At 38.4% G+C, this 24397-nt stretch overlaps 1 protein-coding gene across 7 annotated transcripts in view; it reads right to left on the bottom strand.

Moving 5' to 3' along the window:
- Nucleotides 1-4726: 4726 nt before the first annotated feature.
- Nucleotides 4727-24397, bottom strand: part of PIK3R1 (phosphoinositide-3-kinase regulatory subunit 1) — a 76104-nt gene continuing 56433 nt past the window's right edge. For 5 of the 7 annotated variants that reach the window (XM_039544049.1, XM_039544051.1, XM_039544050.1 and 2 more), the window contains 9 exons: nucleotides 15223-15325; nucleotides 14446-14544; nucleotides 14141-14321; nucleotides 13537-13662; nucleotides 12437-12579; nucleotides 12016-12192; nucleotides 11849-11917; nucleotides 8825-8995; nucleotides 4727-8311 (listed from right to left, as the gene is read on the bottom strand). In XM_039544049.1, the coding sequence (XP_039399983.1) occupies nucleotides 8122-8311; nucleotides 8825-8995; nucleotides 11849-11917; nucleotides 12016-12192; nucleotides 12437-12579; nucleotides 13537-13662; nucleotides 14141-14321; nucleotides 14446-14544; nucleotides 15223-15325 (1259 nt within the window). In that variant the 3' untranslated portion in view covers nucleotides 4727-8121. Of the gene's footprint in view, nucleotides 8312-8824; nucleotides 8996-11848; nucleotides 11918-12015; nucleotides 12193-12436; nucleotides 12580-13536; nucleotides 13663-14140; nucleotides 14322-14445; nucleotides 14545-15222; nucleotides 15326-16720; nucleotides 16899-18803; nucleotides 19151-24397 lie in introns of those variants that run through there. The other 2 variants (XM_039544056.1, XM_039544055.1) reach the window with 2 other exon arrangements.

Here is a 24397-nt window from a genome sequence, read left to right as displayed (position 1 = left end):
TTCTAGTATCTTAGCTTCTATATAAGCCTCATATTTGGATGGGCTGGTGGCTACAACACAGCACTGAGAGTCAGGCCATGGGGTTCTAGTCCTGGCTGTGACACTGACATCCCCTCTGGCATTGGGCAAGGCATCCAGCCGCAGAGACTTCAGAGACTTTAATTCCCTCTGTTCAGTAAAGCCGTCGGAGGGCTCTAAATGTAAAGTTTTGGAGTAGGATGTACTTGCGTACTGTACTATACTATCATAATGGTCCCTTCTAGCCAGAACATCTATGAATCCTTTAAAAGGAACCTCTGCAGTACTCCAAAAGCATCCCTCATCCTCACAAGGTAGAGGATCCAGGGCAGAAGAGCAAAAGTAAAGCAGTGCCTCCAGCTGAGGCACCTATCAGACGGCTGCAGTTGTATGGTAGGGCCCACAAGTAGGAGCTGTAGTAGAGCTTCCTCAGGGTTGGACAGCTTAGAATCAGGCAGCTCAGGCTGTGGGCCCCCAAACAGGTTTAATTTACCAGCCATGACTCGAAGAACCAAACAATCAGGGAGCTAGAAGGAAGGGTGCAGATTGGCCACAAAGAGAATGAAGCTGCTGCTGGACTTGGAGGAGAGGAATCTTCTAACGGGCAAGGAGGATGCTGGGATGGAGGCCTCATTCCACCTCATTTTAGTGAACTGTGGCTTGACAAGTGTTTAAAACCGCTCAAAAAGTAGAGCAATAGCATGAAACACAAGCTGCCACTGCTGCTATCTTTTATTGCTTCCTAGCCATTGATTTCACAACACCAATTGGCAGCAGCATGAGGATGAGTCATATGTACTTTCAGTCCAGTGGCTGGCTGACTGCACGTCAAAGGTCAGATTGACTAGCGATTACTGTACTTGAAATGTGTTTGGGGAAAAGGAAAGGTGGTTAAGGTCTAACTTTGCTATTGTGAGCATGCAGTATACCCCTCCCCCCATACTTTCTCACATAGTCTCTACCTGTTCTTTAGTCATTTGGCTCCTATTGTTTAGTATGGAATGTTGCTGTTTATCTGCTCCTTGCCTAGTTGGCATAAATTGCGCTATGCTTACCAGTGGCATTGCTGCTTAATGCCCAGTTGATTAATGTTGGCACTTGAGTTGCTGGGTCTCTGATTTATTGATTTAGAGCAATGCACTGTAGTCCCCTGGTTTTATGAACATCGATCTTATGACGACTAGTTACATGAGCCATTTTCCTGCCACCAAAATCATCTTTCTTCCCCTGAATGTGACTTCAATCCTTCAGCCAATGTTCAAGCAGTTGTACAGGTTTGAAAAGAGAGCTTTGATAGCAAAGAAAAGATGCAGTTCTCTCAAAGAAAAATCAGGCAGACTGTAGACCTTTGTTACCATTCTTTATGTACACTTCCACTGAACAATAAATTAATGGATGCATCGATCTACTGTAATTTTGAGCTGTTCAATTTTATCAACTTTTTGATTTTATGAAGTCCTCAATCCCCAAGTAGTTCCTATATAGGGGTTCTACTGTATAGGAAAGAAAATTCACTTAATTGCATCAGTGTTTGAACCAGGGGCATACGCAGGTTAGCTTTAGGGAAGGAAAAATGGCCAGGAAGAAGGGGGGACTAGTCCCACAGTATCATCCTTCAGGGTGCTTTATTGAGCATGTGCAACTTCCAGAAATCACACTATGTATAATCTTTTAATCTGAAGGCGGCAACAAATGAAGGGTTTACCATTTCTTCCTTTTCTGGGTTCATAAACTCAGGCAAAGGGACTAGTGTGAAGGGCTCGCTCATGTACCTTATTTTGCACAAATTAGACTTATTTTGTAGGGGAGGGGAGGTTGGCATTCCGCAAGAGAGAGAGATCAAAATGGAACAGCAACATTTTTGCAAATTTCCATTTGTCTGCCAAGGACCACATCTACACTGTCCAGAAATATGCTTAGCCAAAATCATTCCAATAGCTGACAATAAAATAGTCCGTGGTTCAGAATAACACCATATAAGTTTACATCCTGAAGTTGGATCTTGTGGGAGTTTATTGTTTAGAAGAGAAGCTTGTGTTAACGTGTTCTGGTAGAAGAAATGAGAGAAGTTTGCTATGCTTTCAGTTTTAGCAGAAGGGAACTGCAGTGTGTGTGATCAGTTTAAAAACCCAACCAGACTTGATATTGAGAGGAATAAAAATTTAACAGTAGCCCATAGTAAATATTTTAAATAATAATCTCCAATACATGTTTGCGATGATTTGGGGAATCTATCTATATACAGCCTCTGAATTCTGGTTGACTATGATATTGCTGCATCACTGACTACTTCAAAGAAAATCCCCGAATGGGAATAAAAGGAAAGAGGTGACAAAGCAGAGGTTTAAAAAGAATAAGGAGGCTTGGGGCAAGGGAGACTAATAGAGGAGCATGCTTTTGTCCTTTTTGATGGTAAGATCAGCTGAGGAAGAAGGAAGTAGGACAATGAGAGACTCCCTGATTCAGAGGAGAAACAATGTGCAGGATGTGGGATCTGAATACTCTATAGGACTCTGATCAAATCCCAAACAACCTTCAAAAGTGGGGAGATAATTGGGTCAGGGAACGACATACAGGTGCTTTTATCTAGATCTGTATATTGATTGTGCTAACGTAGTGTGTGTTAGAAACCCTTTACAAAGCCTGTTATGTGCTTCAACTATCACGTGTCTCTGGCGAGAGAAGCTGCAAACCAGAGTGCCCACAAGGTTGGAGTTCTGCTTAAGCTACTGGAGTGTTTTGGGGGATCACCACAAGTCACCTACGTGCCATGGGCAACCGGATTGCGAGGTATGACTTTTGCAGAGGAATAAGAGTCAGTGTTTATGCCCAGGCAGTAGTCCAGAGAGGCCCAAGAGATTATTTGGATAGGCTCCAGGATTAAGGGAAGGTTATGAGTACATGGGTCCAGCATCATGGGACCCTGGTGAGTGTCCAGTAATGGGAGCTCTACTAGGGCTGTGAAAACATTAATAACTATTATTATTTGCATGCTGTGATTTCTGGAGGCCCCAGTATGCAATTATAATTTGAACTATTTGTGCAACTTCTAGAATGGAACATTTGCTATGGATAGAACTGTCACCTGACCTCCCCAGATAAGGTTATAAGCCTTCAGATGTCTGGATTTTTTGTTGTTAGGGGAGATGGAAAGGGAAATCTTGATTGTTTTTCCCAAGTCCACCCTCTTTTACAACGTGGAGACAATTAGACATTTCCCACTAGCAAAGTCTGGAAGAAAACAACATTGAGTGACATTTTTCTTCTGTTTTTTTTGTAGATGATTGTGTTCATGCTGCTAGGTTAAATTTGGATACAGGGGATGAAATACTGGCCTCACTGAAGTCAATGGCAAAACCCTCATTGACGTCAGTGGAGCCAGGATTACCCCTAGAGTCTGAAGGTATAGGGAACAGGCGCATTAACCTTACATTGATTTTGCAGTGTCACTGATCTAAGATAAGTACAATTTTTGGTGTCATTATATGCACGAGACTACTTCAGAGCTCTTCAGTGGCTATTGTCACTTCACTAAGTTAGAAGAACTAAGAATGAGTATAAATCATAAGCTAATTAGCTCCCTTCACCAATATGCACCTTCAATTCTCCTCTATAAAGTGGGGAACAAGCACACCGTAGGAGTCAGTGATGTAACTTGTTGAACTAACTTCTCAAAAAGTCCTTAGTGAGGTCTCAACAAGTAAAATGCATTTTCAAAACAATCTTTATTCTGTTTGAAGACCTAGTACAATTTTTAAAGCAACTTAAAAACAAGACACAGCTCCATCAAATCTATAGCTTGAACAAAATTTCAAGGAGGCACATTTTTATTATTGCCTTGTAAAGGCAATTTACAACCCATCCTACCTTCCATCTCCTCCAAGACCATTTTTTTTTAAACAAAGTCATTTTAATGTTTTAAAGACATTTAACAGAACAGAGCTTTATTTTTTTAAAACAAGAATACAAAAAATAGCAGCATCATGGGCAGCTAATGCAGTCTCATAGGGACAAGTGCAATGTAACTATCAACTCACACACCAGTCCAGTTTGGCCTTCGATGATAGTAATAGTTCATTTTTTTTTTTTTTTTTTGTACAGAATGTTGCATTTTGGAACCTTGTCCCATGGGAGGCATTGTGCGTTGAGCTGCCCATTTGTAAAGTGACCCCGAAGAAAAATAATATCAGGATTCACTTTCCCAACTGAATACCATGCATAGCAAAAGCACTGTGTTATAACCGGCAGAAGTTTTCCCAATTAGAAGCATCAGAAGGATTTCCCAAGCATTATAGTTCATTGCCAATTACAAGACAAAGCCACTCCTTTTCTACAGAACAGCTGGCGTTAAACAGAAGATTTGGCTTTACAGATTTTTTGTTAGATAAGTGAACCATCCAGATGAGTTGTTTTTAAAAACAGAACTACACAATCTTCTCACTTTATTTGGAAACAACTTTCACCTAAAAAGGTTTGTGTGTGTGTATTTATTTTTAAACAAAGAAATGAGTGACAGCATGTGCTTGATTGAGCAAAATGACACTGTTTGGTGAAAGGTGCACCTAGCTTATGATCCATTCACACCCACACACAAAATCCAAGCTTCAGTTTAAAGAAACAATAATTTGCTTTCTCTCACTTTTCTTGTGGTCACATGTACATCTACCTTTCAGCAGCCTTGTAAAAAGTAGTGCGGCAACTCAGAGACTTAAGTATTCAAAAACTTTAATCATATTAGATGGAAAAAATTCCGCTAAATTACATTAAAAGCACCATGTTTCTTCAGTTACATCAACATATCTTTGTTTCATGTTCATATGAAGTTTGAGTTTCCAGGTATATTAAAGCTGGTTTAGTTCAACCAAAGTGAGTGGATCATACAATATATTAAAGACATAAACCTCAGCAATCAAAAAGGGTGTTTGGCAAAGCTGCAGTACTATACAACTCACTTTGCAGAGTCCACACATGGACTAGGCACCGCATCAGACCAACTAAAGCCCTATTTTGAGGGTTTAAATGATCCTTAAGTAGTGCATAGACCTTGTGCAGGCTAAATTTCACCTTAAGATGCCTTAATGAAAAAATCTTCTTAGCTTTGTGCTTGTTTGTCCTTGTTTGTGCAAGAGAAGACAGGGGCCTGATTCTCACATATACTAGTTTTTCTCCACCATAAGCACAGATCCTCAGGTAGTGTAAATCAGCCTAGCACCACTGAAGGCAATGGAGCAACCCAATGGATCCCAGCTGAGAACTAGGCCCACTGACTTCTGTGGACATGAGAGGAAAGTCAGGTCCCAAATGTCTAATCCAGGGGTTCTCAAACTGGGGGTCGCAAGCTGTCAGCCTCCACCCCAAGCCCCACTTTGCCTCCAGCATTTATAATGGTGTTAAATATATAAAAAAGTGTTTTTAATGTATAAGGGGGGGTCGCACTCAGAGGCTTGCTGTGTGAAAGGGGTCACCACTAAAAATGTCTGAGAACCCCTGGTCTAACCACTACATCCTTTCCTGAAAAGTGTTTTAAGTGATACATCAATCCAGGCTATATACATTTTGCCTAAAGAAAATAATTGTAATACTTTTCCTCCAACATGTTTAACATTTTTAATTTTTGTTTATCCTTACAAGGATATTTTGACATAGTATGAAGGTTGCTTAACTGCTGTGTACTGGATGGATTTGAATTTCGAGCTCTGTTGAATGACATTTAAAGCAGAATTATTGGTGAAGTAAAGGAAAGGCATTACAAAAAACAAATTTAGATTGTTTCACTCTGAGAAGTCTGCCTGGGAAGGAGAGATGAACTTGTAGGCTTGTATAACTGGAAAAAAGTTCAGCATGATTTTGAAATTGTAATTGTCCTGAGACATTAATGATGGTTGAGCTTTGCTCCCTGATATGTGAAAGATTAGGTTCTGGTAAGATAAAATACATTCCACAGAAAAGCAAAGTCAACAGGCTAAAAAACCAAAAACAAAATAAAAACAAACCTCACAGCATCAGAAATGAAGAGGTAATGTAGAAATAAACCACAGGTGACAAACTAATTGCCTAACAGTATTTCTAAAAGGTAAAGATTTCTAAATAAGTACTTAATACTTCATTTTAAGAGATGTACATTTTTTTAAAGAGGGGCAATAGTCGGAGAACTCAATGGGATTTATTCCTGCCATTGTGCATGCAACTAGCTCCCTTTAACAATAAAGGCTGTTCCACTTGTAGTTCAAGGAAAAACCAATTCATATCTCACCTGGACTAAAAAATCTTTAAGATTCCTCTTAGACATCATTGCCCTATTAATCCGCAAAACGTGAAGTAGCAGCATGAATTTATCCAATGTTGTGAGTGGATAACCATGTCAGAAACCCACAGTGAATAATCCTTTACAATTTTGGTAAATGGGACACTGACATCCTTTGTTTCTTTAACTAATAGAAATCCTGTAACTCTTTGGTACCTGGAATTTTAAATTTGTTCTTTTAGATGACATTACCTTTCAGTAAATAAGTTTGTGAAAATAACAAAAGTGTGTTATGGAAATTGTAATGTTAAAAAAGCAAGGTTTTCCCATCTGAATTTACTCTATCTTGTACTCTATTGTTCAGAACAAACTTGGGGGTCTTTTTCTAGTAATACAAAAACCAAACATTTTAGAGAATCTTCCTTCATATGAAATGAAAGGTATCTTGACGTGCTGACAAAAAGTCTACCATGGTAGGTCAAGATGCTGGATTTACTTTTTACGACGGATTTACTATGTGGATTGAACTTGAAATCCAAACTGACTACTATAGTATCCAGTTTTTCATTTGTTCTTCCACAGTAACATTCAGAAGAGGATGCACATTTTTTTTTCCTTCCAAATACAAAGACAATCGGGACAGAAGTTCAAAAGGCTTTAAGAAGCAAATATAGCGTGGTACCATATTCTAAAGATATCCTTGAAACAATATTGTTAGACTCAGTGATACTTTGTAATGCTCATATATTTTTATTGAATAAAGCAGCTTTGAAGCTTATCAGGCACTGCCCAACAAAATATTTAGTAAAAAAAAAAAACCAAAAAAACCCACAAAAACTTTTTAAACCTTCTATACAAGGAAAACTGTAAAATATTCATAGTTTTAATTCTGAAGCCAACTTTTACTGGCATCCTGTACATTTCTTAAAAAAACAAAAAACAAAACAAAAAACTCCGAACAACAAAATGAATATTAACAAAAAATAATACTCAGGAAAAACATTTTCAGGCAACAAAAAACAGAAAAAAGCTTATCCTGTAGGTATACTTGAAAAAGAAATACAACCAAAAGAAAATTCAGTATTGCATAGCACTGTCTAAGGATTCAGCTTTCAGCAAACAGAAAAGAGAAAATAGAAGCAGTTTGGTATTGATAGTTTCCATTGATGATCGTTAGTCATCCACTATGTACATTTTTATATACCGTATGCCATTGAAAGTCCCATTCTCTTCAGTCTTAAATATGTTCTTAACACGGGATTTTAAACGTCTAAACAAAACACTTCCTGGCACTTTGCTACTACATCATTTCCTCTGAACAACATACTGTAACCGAAGTCTTTTTAAAGTGTCCCTTATAAGTGAAAGTGCCATTCTGCTACATATCATTCACCAGGAAACGAAAATCCACAATGCTCTGTGCCTGGATCCACTGAGTACAGCAACACCAAATCTGAACCTCGCCATGACTGAGAAATTCCATTAACAGAATTACACAGACCTGTTGCCCCTTGGGTCTGCAGAATCCCACATTCTAGCTGGTAAAGCTTCAAAGAGATCGTAAACAAGCACCATGGTTAAAGGCCTCTATGTTCCTGCAGGGAGATAGGTATAGCATTTCCCTCTCTTGTTGTGTTTTTCTTTTCTCAATAAAAAGCACTTTAGATTAGAAACATACATTCACAGCTTAATACTGTGATCTCTCCCACTGCAATTGTCAAGAAAGCTCTAGTCCCATCTGAAGACAGACAGCTTTGATACTGCAGCTGAAATTCACAAATCAGGCTGAAAGGAACCTTCTCTCTCCAGAGGCCTCAGTGTTGTTGATTTTTTTGTTTTAAAACAGAGTATTAAGGTCTTCATCGCCTCTGCTGTGCATATACTGGGTAGGCTAGTGTGACATTGAGAGAGTCATTGTGCTGCACGAGTGATGTGTGTTGGTAATGTAGCACCAGTTCTTTAAGAGAGCTGTACAAGTTATATGGCTCTGCAAATCCATACCCAGTAGGAGTTTTGTTTATGACACAGTGCTTTACTTCTCCATCCACCCTAAAAGGAAAAAAATAGAAAGGTTTTTAATTTGTCAAGAAAGCAAAGTTTACATGTTAAAAAGCAGGCTAGAGAATAGTGAATTGACAGTGAACAAATAAATGTTGGTAAATATATAAAATGACAGCATTCTACATTGGAATAATTCCATTCATCTTAAATCTAACCAGAATTCTCAGTGTGTCATGCTGTACACACTGTTTTTGGTAGGCAGAAGGTACAAAGAACTTAGTGGATTGACAGCCAGTAGTTCTATGCTGTCATTCTCCCCCTTCGCTATAAGGTCCATCTGTGGGAACTTCCCAGGGCTGAACTTTGCAGGAGGGAGAGGAGCAGCAATGAGGGTAGATGATCCTATGCCTGACAGCCCAGACCCAAGCTGCTGAAGTCAATGGGATCAGGCCCTAACAGGATATCTGCTCATCACCCAGGTAAACTTACTAGCAACAATTTTTTTTAACCTCATTGTCATCCCTATGCTTTACAAACAATGCAAAAAATCAAGATACATACACAACAGAGCAGGCATAGCAGCCCGGTTTGCTGCTCTCCCGAACAAGGAACGTTCCATCCCGTTTTCCCCGCAGCAGATTTTCAGCTTGGCTTCTGTTGATATTTCCCACATTCCATGTTCGCTCGTCATGATGGGGCAAATCCTCATCATCTTCCACCATAGAGTATTGGCTGTACAAATATGAAAAGGATAATCAGAGAAATGTAGTGCTCATTGGGACCTCGAGAATTCGAGTCCAGCCCTCAAACACAGCCTTTGCAAGGGCTTGTCCAAGATTTTTTGAACCCAGGATCTCTCACACCCAAAGCAAGAATCATTTGCCTACACCAGCAAGCCACATTCAGTAGTGCTACAGTGTTACATCCCAGCCACATGGGATGGAATTTCATAGTTATTCAGACTACTGTAGCTAGATGAAGCCTCCAACCAGGGTCAAAAGACCTTGACAGAAAACAAGCAGCAGGAGACTGTGGAGAAATGAAATAGCGCTCCCCCTGCACACCACGGTATGGCTGCCAGCCTGCACTGGTAGGACCCTCCAAATTTGTCCATCAGTATACTTTTGGCTAGTAGATTTAGACCTCTGGCTAGTAGGTATCTGGTCAGTTTTTCAAGCACTGATTAAATACAGCTTCTCATTCATCCCCGATTCCTTGATTCTAGTTAGCCTCAATCTGTGCTACAAACACCCAATGTCTACTGTTGGAATTCAGTTTCTTTGGAAGATTCTGGTTTCTCTCACTAATGAACACCATCTACCTTCCTTATCCTGCCACACCCCATTTTCCTTATTTGTATTTCTACCACTCTAACTCCAGCCATCTCCTAGACAGGGATCCCAGTTGTCTGTTTATGCTCATTTTCAGTGTTTATGTTGGCTATATTATAACTTCAGAAAACAATCTGAATGGTGTCAGCATAAATTTGAGCAGAAATCAGATGGCTCATTAGCAAGGAAAGACACAAAATAAAAAAAAGCTATTTTTTCAACGTTTCATTTCATATTTGGATCCTATGTTCCCAAACTGTGGCCTTGTCTGTGCTAGCTTTATTTTGGAGAAATCTCCAATTAGTTCTAGCATTAAGAATAAAATAATAGAACCAAAGGATTAGAAGGGACTGCAAGGGTCATCTCATCTAACCCCCCTGTCGAGATGCAGGACTAGTTGTGTCTAAATCATCTAAGACAGATAGCTATCCAGCCTGTCCTTGAAAACCAGTGATGGAGCTTCCACGACTTCCCTAGGCAGCTTGTTCCATTGTCCTGCTCTTCTTATAGTTAAGAAGTATTTACTGAGATTTAATCTAAATCTGCTATGCTGTAGTTTGAGCCCATTGCCTCTTGTCCTCCCCTCTGTGGCAAGAGAGCAAAATTTTCTCAAATTTTTTTTATGGCAGCCTTTCAAGTATTTGAAGACCTCTAATATGTCCCCCACTTAATCTCCTCTTTTCCAAACTGAACATAACCAGTTCCTTCAGCCTTTGCTCATATGGCTTGCATTCCATCCCTTTGATCATCTTTGTTGCTTGCCTCTGGATCCTTTCCAGTTTCGCTACATTCCTTCTATACAGCAGTGACCAAAATTGGACAAGGTACTCCAACTGAGCCTAACCAGCGCTAAGTAGAGTGGTACTATCGCCTCCAGTGATTTGTAGCACCTTATTGGCTTTGTTGAATTTCATTTTGCTCTCTATTCCTCCATCCAGGTCATTAATAAAGATGTTAACTAACACCCAGAACAGATCCCTGTGGAAACCCACTTGAGATCTCCTTTCAATCTGACATCATTCCATTCATAGTTAAAATTCTTTGTTTGTGGTTATGTATCTGCACTTTGGTGCAGAATTCTTGTCATAACAATGATGGGAGGGCTAATGGGGACTGGCTGCCTACATTTTTACCACCTTATCTTCTACCTGTGCTCTGAAAGGTTAAACAACATGATTGTAAAAATGCCTGTGCCCTGTTCGTCCAATACTTCCATGATTGCCAATCCTAGTGGAGCTGCACCAGTTCTATAGCAATAGAAGACAACTAAGAAAAGACAAACCACTATTTTGGACAAAGCTAGAGTGGAACCATAGAAAAACACACCTCTGACCATGCTGCTGCTACCTTTGACCAAGAAAGGCCGTGTAGAAGGCAAGGACAGGAAGCAACACAAGGTGATAATGTTAACAGGATATGTATTCCACTGACATCCCTTCTCACATTCAGGTTTTATTTTTTTTAAACTATTGATTCATGAAGTTACTCTTTGCATTCTTCTGTTGGTTAGATTTGGTTTTAAAGGGAAACTAAAATCCATCACTATAGCCACTTCACATAGCCTGTAATATTCAACAGTTTCATGATCAGCACTTTTCACCCATGAGCTATGTGTGGTGATGATCCAGTGGCCAAAGCAAGTTAAAAACCTGTACCCAACTCATTTGCTTTAATGACAGAACAATACCTGCCTCCACTCAGAAAAGTCGTAAACTGGAATATAAAGGCAGAGCAGATCCATGCTCTGGATGAGCTATTCCATTCTGTCCATTTCTGGTGATGGTTGATACTATACCACCACCAATACTTTGCACTTGTAAAGAGTCTGTCATCAGAATTTCTCATAGTGTTTTATAAATATTAATTCAGCTACATGATACCCCTCTGAGGTATTTATATCATATGATCCCCTTTTTACCGACAGGAGCAGCAAGGTTAGAGTTTAAGTTCAAGTCTCTTAAGAGGTCAGTGATGGAGTCAAGAGCCAAACCCAGAATCCTAGATTCCAATTCCTCATTATAGTCACCTGACCATACACCTCTCTTAGGTATCTATAGAAGAGCAAAGGATAAGACTGGTGCCCTAGCTCATATTCTCAGTAAAACAGATTCAGGTCCAAACCAGTATCAGATATGCTCAGATACACTGTGCTGTGCCCGAGAGTCTTCCTACAGTCATTGAACTAAACATGCTTAAACTCATTACTGTGTAGAATTATTTGATTTCAGGAATATTCAATTCCTTAAATACTCACTCTTCTGTATTTTCATTGCCCAGCCATTCATTTAACTTCTTTTGCCGAACACCTTTTTGAGTCAACCACCTGGAAAATAATTAAAAACAGGTTTATACATTTTTTAATTGGCAAAATTTGGACATTATGGAAAAACTAAATTCTTCGTAATTCATACATGTACTTACATCAAGTACTGGTCTCTTGTCTTTCTCAGCTGTATAAGGTCTGGTTTAATACTGTTCATACGTTTATCAATCTCTCTATATTCAGCTGCTTGCTTCTTTAAATCCTCTTCTAGTCTACGTCTGCTGTCCACAATTTCACTTATTCGAGACTTCAACTTCTCATAGTTGTGCATTATTCTGAAGAGAAGAATTGGGTTTGTTATACTTTGTTAGATCCTGGTACATAATCCAGGTTTCCTATTTTCACTTGTAAACATCTAAGACAAGATTTATTTTTCAAGATTCAGTTGCAAAATTTGCAAGTTGTCACTCACAGCACTTCAGATTTATTCTGCTGACGTTCCATCTCACGTATGGACTTTGTATATTTTTACTTTGTCTAAACAACACACATTTTAAACATATAAGCACTGGTACCAACCTTTGAATTTCTTTTTCATTTCCTTCCCGTTTAAACTTTTCAATATACTCTTTGCTGTATCTTTCTTGTGTCTGGCACTGCTCTTCAAATATTTTTATTGTTTCATTAAATGCTTCAATAGCTGTTCTTTTCATTTGAATTTCCTGAAAATAAAGTAATCATCATTATAGTCCCTAAAAAACTGAAGGGATGATTTATTGGCCTATATCTCTGGAAAGGTTTAAGTTATCTTGTAGCAAAATGATTGTACTTTAATATCCCTGAAGCAACATATGTGTTGTCTGTGGACTCTTCCAATATATGAAAAGCAAGCCTTGTACAACTTGCTACAGTGATGCTGCTTTCCAAGAAAGGCAATGACCACACGCAGAATTATCTACTATATTTGTTTTATATATTAGTTTTGTTTTTCCAATGGGAGCCTTTCAACACTGCCCTCACTTTACCCTTTGTACCCTTACAGGTATAGTTGGGACTCTTGAAATACTAAGCTGATCTGAGTGATTACCTGGGGTTTCACCCACACTTCTAGTATGCTATAAAATTCCCATCTTTTAGGTAGTTTTTTGCAGGTTCCAGAAGGCACAGTATTCATTCTGCAACTATAAAACAGTGCCACTTCCCTGGCATTTCCAGGCTCTGCTAATTATTGCTAAATATGAGGGAGGTGGGTTGCTATTCATTCCTGCACTGTGTCTAGTTGTCACATCCATGCTCCATACATTTTGCACATGATACTTTTCTCTCGAAAGAAATTCTAAGGTATTGTGGTCGTTTTAATTCGTGCCTTCAAGGCATGGGGATCAAGACCCTACAAATGGTCAGTATGCAGAGCTGCTGCCAAACCAATAGGAGTTCTGCATATTGTGTGTTTGCAAGAGTGGGTACCAACCTATGGTTATATTGTGCAGAGGGTAACGGCTCAGACATGAGTAAACGATTCCAACTTACTGAACTATCACATCAAGTAACTTTTGTCTTTTAAAAGAAGAAAAGAAAAAAAGTATCTCAAAGTTAACATTAGCAATTTATATCAGTGTCCTTCTAAAACCAAATAAGAAGTCCTGCACTCTACAAGTCCTGCTTCAAAGATAACTCACCTGAGATGTTCTGGTATAATCTTCATAGAGTCTGTCATATTCTCGACTCTTTTCTTGGAATTGAGTGTTATATTCATGTAATTTCTTTCCCACTGCTTCAATACTGTCCTCTTTCACAACTTGATCCTGAGAGGATAAGCAGAAGGAAATATATCCAGTAAAGAAACAGTTACACAGTACAAATTTTCATAATAAAATTGGTTAAGAAAAAAGTGACCATTGAAAAGAAATACAATATAACTTGACATTTCTCTTACAATATGGAGAAGAGATGTACTGAATGCATATAATATGCACATGTGAAATTAAATTAAGCACAAAAGACAATTTTGCACTGCCAGCATGCAACATTATGCTGAAAATGATATATTTCATCATTAAAATTGTCATATTTAACCTGGTATGTTTATTTCTTAATGAGCTATCTACAGTATTTAAAGTTTGTATTATTTGATGTACAATTTGTAAAGTTGCTTTTTTTTTTTTAAGTCTTAGATCCAGTTTATTCTTATCTCAAATATTAATTGAAGTGAGTTTCTCCATATTGAATGGCTAATAACTTTTCTGTACATAAGCAGAATAAAAAGAGAATAAAAAATGTTACCTGCTGGTACTTGGATACTGGATAAAGTAATTTTACATCCAGTTTAGGATTATACTGGGCTAGAGACTCATTCCGGTAGTGGTTTATTAGCTCAACCACAGAGTTGAAAGTTAATGGGTCGGAAAAGCCGTATTTCCCATCTCGGTGAAATATTTTGATTAATTTGTTATTTCCCCCTTTCCTGTAAATAAAGTTTGGAAAACAGTCAGCCATACTTCAGATGCTCATGCTAAAAGAAAGTAGCATTTTTAAATGCAGCTCTGTAAAAATATATTCCAATATCAGAATCTAGCTGAATATTTTACCTTAATGTAAGTGTGTAGTCTCCATGCATTTTGGTAGAAGCATCTCGTACCAAAAAGGTACCATCAGCAGTGTCACGAAGCTTCTCATTTACTTCTTCCCTAAAATGAAAGCAAAAGTAACCTATGACTACCTCTTACTCATTTCCTCACTGTAATCTGTCATTTCTCCCTCTATCTTTCTTAAAAGAAATACATCTTTGCCTTTTTCATCAGCCTTCTTTATCTCCTTAAGAACATTACATTCATTTCATAGTTCTACTGGTGAACAAATGGAATATAAAAATGCTGTACCTAATACCCTCCCACTGCTGGAACAGATTTACATTTATGCAAAGTTCTTCCTACTTGTTCATACAAGTCTGCACAATTGGAGCATCCAGTGACACCCTACTGTACCTATATATAGTAAGGTTAAAAATGTTGCTTATATACAACATTTTTTAGTCTGGTTTATTAGCACAACAGTATTGTGCCTCAGAGTTCTTGGATACAAGAAGGGGGAAAAATGATGGTTCTCAGGGTTGTCCTTTCATGCTAGTGTTTCATATAGAGGTCTTAAAATAATAGAACAACTCACAAAGAATTATATTTTTGGACATACTGCATTCTAACTGACTGTCAGTCACTTTTTAGTCATCTTTGCAACAAAACCATCTATGTTGTGTTTGTGTTGGAAAATGTTCTGAAAATGGTTCTTAATATTACAATCATTCTTCTGTAGTTAAGTAGAATACAAAGATAATATAGCAAATACATACATGCTTTTTTCTGTCTTACCTGGAGATATCTCCCCAATACCATTCAGCATCTTGTAAAGACATGTTGTTATTCATACCGTTGTTAATTACAGCATTAGGTTTTGGTGGTTTAGGAGGCAGTGCTGCAGAGGAGGGAGGAAAAAAAAAGTTGTTTGTAGCCCAGCTGCAAATTAAATAGTACATGCCTCAAAATTCTAATCTGTGCTATGATTTACAACAATCATTATGTCAACAGAAAGCTAAAATGATTGCAAAACACACTGTTTCTGTTACTGGCAATCTTTGAAAGATACCGAATAAATCAAGATATTTTACTGGCAACAAACAATTACACCATAAGGATGTACTATACCAAAAGATGTAGGTTACTGAAGAATACATTTCAAGCAAAACACAACAAAAAAAAAAAAATTTGGGGGCAAAAATATTTAAACTGAAGTTTGTTTTCACCTTAGTCCACCTCCTACAACAAATGTATATCTTGAGATCATTACAAATAACAAAACATGTCAAGTTTCATTTTTATTTTTCCTCCTATTTAATTATCCAAGAGGAATTTTGCTCCTTTCTTGTACAAGAGCTGCTGTGGGTAATAAAAACAGCAACACCACAGCAATACTATATGTTTTAGGAGGAGGAATTGAGTTTCTCTGATCCTCACTATTTTATACAATGATCTGCTAAAAACCACTTTCAGGAACCCATCTGTGACCCAAATATCCCTAGTGTTAATCTTAGTATTTGACAGGATAAATTGTGTTCCAAATGCCAAGTCTGATTAAAAACCACATCCCCTTTTCTCAATGTCAAAGCTGCATACGTACACCACTGGGTGCCAAAAAAGATACTGCAGCATTTCTGTCTTACTAGCTAGGAGGACAACATTGGAATCAGCATTAAAAATGAAACAAGGTTTTGAGTTCTATAGTAAATTTTACATTATTTATGTATATGATTGTTTGTATAATATGCTTGACTGCAAAAGACAATGTTTTTATAATAATAAAGAGAGTGTGTCAGGATAGTATAACAATTCCAATATCAAATGACTAAATGATACAAACTGAGGATTTAAGTTATTGTTAGATTTTAAAATGTTTCCGCCAAGACAATCCTGCATACTGATGTGTAATCACTGTATCAGGAAATACAAGTGTATTTATAGGAGCTCTTGTCAGTCATAATATAGAGCAGAAATAGCAAAAATAAAAATAAAAATGATGCAACATTTTTAGTATATAAACAGAACTAAGACTACATCTGAGAGAATACAATCAAAACTGAAACACCTGAATTCAATTCAATTCTTACTAAAGAAGAAAAAAGGTATTTACTACAGGCTATGATTCTAATTGCTACTTCTATGCATTAAAACCACAATTTAATTCCAATTTATGAAAAAAATAATTTGCATCAATGACAAAGTAAGTAAATCCTAAACATCTAATCAGGATTTTGCAGCAGCTATCATAAAGACCAAAATGAACTAGGTTTTTACAATAAGACTGCAGTATTACCTGGTGGATCCATTTCTATGTAAAACATCAAGTCTGTGCCACAATTTATATCTGTCTTGGGATATTCTAGATCCAGTTCTTCCATATTCCAAACAGTGTTGTACATTTGTATGGGTTTCACTGAGTAAAGCTCAGTTATAAGAAAAAAGAATCAGGCTCTCTTTGTAATGGTGTCTTGGAATTCATTTTAAAACCTATAAGGGGCTGCACTGTAACCTATTACATCATAATCCTCAGCCAATCATGTCAAAATAATGTCACCAGACCACTCCTGTTTCATCATTTTGTTCTACACTAATCTTAAAACAATTTCAGTTTCAGAAAGAACCTACATTTAAACAGAATTTCAATATATGAATGATGTTATACACAAACAGACTGAGTATGTTCTCCTTATGCTGACTTTTCCATTTTATTTTTCTGACTCTTTGCAGCATGGTACATTCCACTGCTGGCAGGTTGACAAAGGCTGATATGCTGCAGCACGTAGATTTTTTTTTTTTTTTTAAATACATATAGTGGATCTGTGTTTACAGATAGGCAGGAAACTTCTCAGTTTCAATAGCCCACTAAGTTACCTAAAGATGACCATTCAAGATCCTTTTAAAGCCTTTTGTATCTACTTCACATATGAAAAAAAAGGGGGGGGGCAGAAATCATGCACTCCAAATATGTAACAAAAATTGCACTTCTAAACAGTGCTGAGTTTTCAACTTTGAAATGGTCACAATGCCCTGATTTTATATAATATCAAGTGTCTTGTTTCCTTATCATTCTGGAGTGCAATACAATCGTTAAACATTTTCACTTTAATTTTGAAAGCTAGAAATAAAATATTGCAATCTCATACTAAAGATGTTAATGAGTTGTTTTTTTAAAGCAGGGCAGTGAACCAAACTAAGCAAAATCTTGAAAAATGACTCTTCAGAACATACAGAGCCTGACAGTCACAATACATGATTTAGTCTGCCTTTTCCTATTGTTTCTCTGCCCCACTCATCATTTACCATGCTAGTTATTTTCTGAAAGCAGCAGCCATTGTCATTTTCTTATTTATACATCTGACTTTATATCAGCAGAAGCCTCCTTCTCTATTGAAAAATATTTCTTCTCAACCATACTGAATATGAAAAAAGATTTTTTGACTATTACTCTCTGAGCCTCCTCTAAAGAATGTGGGCTACTATGCACAGCACTTATGAATACTTCAATATTCACTATCCTCTATCTAGGCAGAAAACTAGATATCAAAAATACAAGTAACTGAAGCAATTCAGTCATCTTAAGAAATCCTTTTGACCGGGGTATAGCTAAAATCTGCACATATTACACAAATACTTTAAAATGAACAAAATGATTTGCATCTCCTCAATATTGCACCCACATCCCAACCCCAACTATCCCGTTGTAGTTTTATCCTTTTAGACAAGTACTAGCATGCAAGAAGATGGCTACAGTACCAACATCTTCAATACTTGTACATGCTGGTTTGCCTACACAGGATCATGCTTAAGCTCCTCTTGAAGTAGCTTCCCTCTCTTCCCCATTTAGGTAGACAAGCACCAAAGATTCGTTCTATTTGCAGAGGGTAACAGGATACGCAAGATGCTCCCAGACACAAGTCCAAACATTGAACTTGAGGGTTTAGCCAGCCCACCTACTCCTCAAACAGTTCAGTTGCCACAGTACATTACTTAAAGTAGGTTATGAGAGATTTCCTACAAAGAATATATTGCTACATTTAGTCTAATAGGAGGTTAGTATGGATTTTTATTTAAACTTTCATCAAAAATTGCTATCAGGAAAAAAAATTCTTCCCATTTTTTTTTAATCCATTGGTCAAATTTTAGAGAGCCAGACTTGTAAAATCAGGTTACTGCTCAGCCCAAACTAGTCTAGCTTGCTGTGACTCCATATGGCAAACCAGAACAGGCAGGACACAGACAGGTGATTTTCCACTGCCCCAGCTTAACCTGGCACATTATGACTGGTGATCAATTATAATAAAGTACTGAAAATATAAACAACCTTATTTCTATAAAGACTTGGGGGGGGGGAAGCATACACATTCAAAACCACTTACTTTGTAAATTATGCATCGCAAATGCTCGCCCCTGTAATACTTGTATCCAACAACCTGAAAAGTTCAGATAGCAATTCTTTCACATAGAAAAGTCTTTTCAAAAGATTCCTTTGTTAGGACACTTCTCTGAATGAATTAGGTGAACAGTTCTGAAAAGACGCTCTGTGCTTTCCAATTAACACTCCATAAAATCCACTCGAAAGAGCTGTAACATGAAGTCAGAAAATCCAAGACCCCTCTTCTATTCTAAACAAATTAAACTTCTGTGCTGTGCAACGGGTATCCACACATTTCTGGTTCGTCATTAAAAAGTGAACAGGATTTTAGTACTGTAGAAAAAACCTCAGTAGCTTGCCCAGCTCTCTCAGATAAAGATCTCAGTTTCATGATTAACTTGGGCAGGTTCAAATATTTGCTGAGCCAGGGATTTCAGATGGGGGAGGGGGGAGCTAGAGTCAAAGTAAAAGTTGTCATCAGCTAACAAATGGCCAATGCAGGAGTAACTTTCTCATTTCGCCAAGTAAATGAGAAGACCATTGTAAGTGGATTTAAAATAGTCTCTGTAACAGGCTGCTCAATGCAGTATTAAAGTAACCGAGTGTCAAGAAAAGCACTATGAGCAGCCAGATACAGGAAGTGGCTGAGTTAGTTCAGAAAAAAATAGAATCAAAGGCTTCCTTGTAAAGTTCTGTACCTCTCAGAACAGCCCAGTGCAAAAGTAGCTTGTTTGCATGCCCTGCACCACCTCCCACATACTTACAGGACCAACTACAGGTGTTGATTGAAGACCCTTAGAATGAAGTTCTAAACTGTTTAGTCAGAATAACAGAAAGACAAGGTGTGGGAGGTAATATCTTTTATTCGACCCAATTCTGTTGGTGAGAGAGACAAGCTTTCGAGCTTACACAGACCTGAAGAAGAGTTCTGTGTAAGCTCGAAAGCTTCACTCTCTCACCAACAGAAGACATTACCTCAGCCACCTTATCTCTAATATCCTGGGATCAACATTGCTACAACAACACTGCACAGTCAGATTAATATCAATTTAACCATTAGACACATGCCTATGTCCTGGGTGGTTTCCAATACCAGATACATGTTCTCTCTTTATTACTTGGTGAGACAAAGATGGCTTCATGGGCATGTGGTGCAGGAAGGTGATTGGGACAAATCAATCTTCCAAATTTTAGTGTCAGGTAGAGTATGCATGTTTGATGAGGGAAGGGAGAGGGAATTAATGGGTCAGTTTCCCCCTTCACTTACATGGCTTCACTCCTTTACCCTCAGTAGTGAAGACAGTTAAGTAACCACTTCAACTGTTACACTTAAGGAGATCAGGAGCAAGTGAAAGGAGAAACAGGCTTCCTGGGATGGGGCTTAAGACTTCCTGTTTCCTTTACCACACCATAACTAGTATTTCTCCTAATTCGCTGTATTCCTTGGGATCAATTTGTAAAAAATGCTAATGCAACGCCAACTCCTGGCCCCCAAAACAAAAATACAGACATACACCCAAACTACACAGAAAAAAACCCTATACATCAATCTTAGTTAATTTTCCAATTAAGTGGTTTCCCCTACAACAGTTCCTTGCTTTGCCTACTAAAGGACAGCCATTTTTACTTGCCCTTTGAAGCAGTATTGTCTGAAAATAACATGGCATATTTCACTTGGATGGTAATCGGTCTTTCTGTACTAATGATCAAACTATGAGAGAACAGAAAAACCTAGCTTTTGGTAGTAATTAATATGCACTCTACTATAGGATTTAAAAAAAAAAAACTATCTAGCCAGTATGATGTATTAAACAGTGCTCTGGAAGGCTCAGAGTTTTGGAGCCATCAGAGAAGTCCTGATCTTAGAGCTTGCACAGACTGTTCACCTGCTGGAGATGCCACTTTCCCTTTTCAGGGGGGAGGGAGTACAGCATGCATCACACAACCTCCATCAACCAGCCACAGTACACTATGGTATTCCCACAGGAGATCTGAGGGGGAGGCACAACCACCACACCAGCACTGTAATTAGCACACAAACAAGGCATACTGTGGAAATTTCACTGTGGAAAAGCGGTACAAGTCCAATTTTTGTTTAGGCTCCAATGACCCATGGAAAAATGAATTTTTATTCATCCCCACACATGCGATTCAGGTGTGTGTGTCCACATGAATATATGAACACACATGCATTTGCGCACTACAGCTGCATCTGAGACTTTACTTATCTTTACAAGTCACATCACCTCAACTGGTGTGCAGTTTATAGCTTTTACAACTCCTGAAAGATCAGATTTCATACTAATTCTTACTACACGATTGTTGCTGCTACTTAAAGTGGTTTGCATGCAAGACATACAGCGTAAGAAGCAGGACTGATTGTTGGGCATGGCTGAGTGGTGTACAGTTATTGGTGTATACTTGTTATAATACAGTACATGTGGTTTTACCAGTAATTACAAGGCATTGAGAAACCTAAGCTCTACACATTGTCAAAATTTAAACAGAACAACCTTGTGTTGCCAAGGCTGGAGATTAGTTAACAACGTATTTTGACTTTGTTAAATTAGGTGTAAACCGCATGATTTTTATTAGTTTAGGAGGGGAGCCCTCTGCTGGATGAAAAAGAAAATGTACAACAGCTTAATAGTGAAAAGTCAAAACATTCGTAGCATGGGCCACAATACTCACAGGATTATTAACATTTACAAAATGATGTTGAATTATGAGAAACATATAGACTAAATCTATGACATTGCATGTAAAGTACTGACAACTGATAACAGTCTTACTTTCTTTTTGTTTGTTTGTTTGATACCACAACACACTACAATACAGTTATGAAGTCAGTGGGAGCTTTGATACTGATTTCAATGGGAACAGGAATGAGCCATATATTTTCCTGCTCTGTTTATAACTGTACTAAACTCACTTGAAACAACTAGCACGAGTTACACCTTCTGTGTATTTCATAACATTTAAGCTGGAAATCTCTCTAACGCATTTACAGCTATAAAAGCAGAGAATTTGTCTTTCAGCTTTGCCATTAACATTCATGACCACACCACCAACTAACATTTCAGCAAGTGACAGTTTTTACTTTTGACCCTATAAAAGCAGTAAAATCTGACATTTCACATCAAAGTTTGTAACATTTGTCACAGGAGGCATCTTTCACAAATGTTCTTTGCAAGCCTGGAATAAACTGGGATAATAGCCTAGACAGAAAAGCCAATGTCTTGATGGGGGACATGGTGGGCGAGATAATATCTTTTATTGGACCAACTTCAGAGGCAAAATTTCCAGTTTACCCAGAGCTCTTCCACTGTGTAGCTTGAAAGCTTGTCTCTCTCTCTCCAACAGAAGTTGGTCCATAATAATTATTACCTCATCCACCTTGTCTTTCTAATATCCTGGGACCAACATGGCCACAACTACACTGCCAACATCATTCATGACCTGAAAAATCAGCTGGCTTCTTATACCTGTAGGAATTTATAGCCCCAACTCCCAAATACTCTTTTTAAATATGTACATGTAAAAGGCCATGCTCCTTGATATTTTTTAAACTGCACTATAGTTAAAATACTTTTCTCCTAGCACTGTTGTTTCATATGGCACATAAAGGAATGCACACCTTTTTCCTGATGCTATAACCATCAATTCAATGTCAAAATTCCCAGTGCCTTAATCAGGAGTAGAAGCAATCTCTCCCTCTCCCTCCACCACCTTTATATTTTTGTTTAGCTGATCAAGTTTGGATATATATATATTGAAAAAATCTGGTAATTCTAGTCAAAAGACTGAATAGCTGCACAGAACTAGAAAGGGACAATGTAATACAGAAAATGGAACTGGTTAATAATAATTTCAGCTACCAGACATTTTTTTCTACTCTCTCTAGTCCTGTAACATTACTTTTTCTTCATAGGATTACACAGATATTGACAAAATATATTTCATTGTGGCATATTTTTGTGTGGGATTAAACTGTGTCCTCAGTTCATGAACAAAAAGTTGTAGGTTTTGGGCTGGACATATTGGCAGGGTAAGGTTATGTGATTGTGTTAAAAATATAAAAAATGGGCCTAGGGAGAAATCCTGTTTTTGCCTTAGGATACTCATCATCATAACTACAGATGAAAAGCTACACATGGCTCAATTTAACATACAAGTCCTATTTTTCTTACTTCCTATGGATGCATGGAGAGAAAGAAAGTTTGCATTTAAAAAAACCCAAGCAGTTAAAACGGAGGTGGACAAACTACGGTCTGTGGGCCACATCCGGCCTGCAGGACCATCCTGCCCAGCCCTTGAGCTCCTAGCCAGAGAGGCTGGCCCCCGGCCCCTCCCCTGCTGTTCCCTCTTCCCCACAGCTATGCCACCGTGCGGGCAGCGCTCTGGGTGGCGGAGCGGTGCATTCCTGTGGAGAAGAGCAGCAGCGTGTCTAGCTCCAGCCGGGCGGCACAGCTGCCAGACATGCTGCTCTGAGCGGGATGGTAAGGGGGCTAGGAGGTTGGATAAGGGGTAGGGGGTCTCAGAGGGCAGTCAGGGGAGTAGGGGACTGTTCGATGGGGCAGAGGTTCGGGTGGGGGGGTAGTATAAGCGTGGGAGTCCTGGGGGGGCCTGTCAGGGGGAGGGGGTGTGGATAGGGGACTGGGAGCAGGGGGCTTGGATAAGGGGTGGGGTCCCGGGGGGCGGTTAGGGGAGGGGGTGGTTAGGGGACAAGCAGCAGGGGGGGTTGGATGGGTGAGGTTCTGAGGGGGGGAGTCAGGAGGCAGGAAGTGGGAGGGGGCGGATAGGGGGCAGTGTCCAGGCTGTCTGGGGGAGGCACAACCTTCCCTATCTGGCCCTCCATACAGTTTTGCAACCCCAATGTGTCCATCGGGCCAAAAACTTTGCCCAACCCTGAATTAAAACATCTGCATCCTGTATATGTCATGACTAAAATTCACACACAACTCATTTTAGACGGACGTATATGCCAGGTTAAAGGGCAACAAGAAAGACAGACAAACAGAAAGGCAAAACCAAATCACTTTATGAAGAAGTATTAATCTTTTTTTAAAAGTAAGATTTTTTTTAAAGTCCTTCCATTTCTCATCTTTGAAATTCTTTTCACTAGGTGTTGTCACAAACTGCTCAAGACCAGGAAAAAGATTGCTGAAAGTTGCCTTTCACTTTTTTAGGAATCTTCCTTTATTTTAATGTCTTGCAACATCCTGGTTGAAGCTCAAGCTAGAGATGTTAAAAGGCTTGATTCATAACTATACTACACATGAATATTCTGCAACATACCAGATATTAGAAATGAACTTTGACAGTGAGTTTTGCATCTTTTTACATACGCTTAAGGTGTTCAATTTTTAAGACTTCAGTTATGACGCAATGCATCACAACTATCTAGAAATGACAGCTTTTCCATCCAGGAGGAAAAATGTCCAGCAAATTAAAGATATACAAGAGAAGGAGATACTTTCTTAGAGACAGTCAGAAGCACGTGTATGCATTTTTGTAAGTGTCATTTCAAAATATAACACATATAAACCCGTTTATTGTACTTTTGTCAGGTAGAACATTTACATTGTTTAGGGTTTA

This window comes from Mauremys reevesii, linkage group 6 (genome assembly GCF_016161935.1).
Source record: "Mauremys reevesii isolate NIE-2019 linkage group 6, ASM1616193v1, whole genome shotgun sequence".
NCBI lineage: Eukaryota > Metazoa > Chordata > Testudines > Geoemydidae > Mauremys > Mauremys reevesii.
This window is presented reverse-complemented; position numbering and strand designations above follow the sequence as displayed.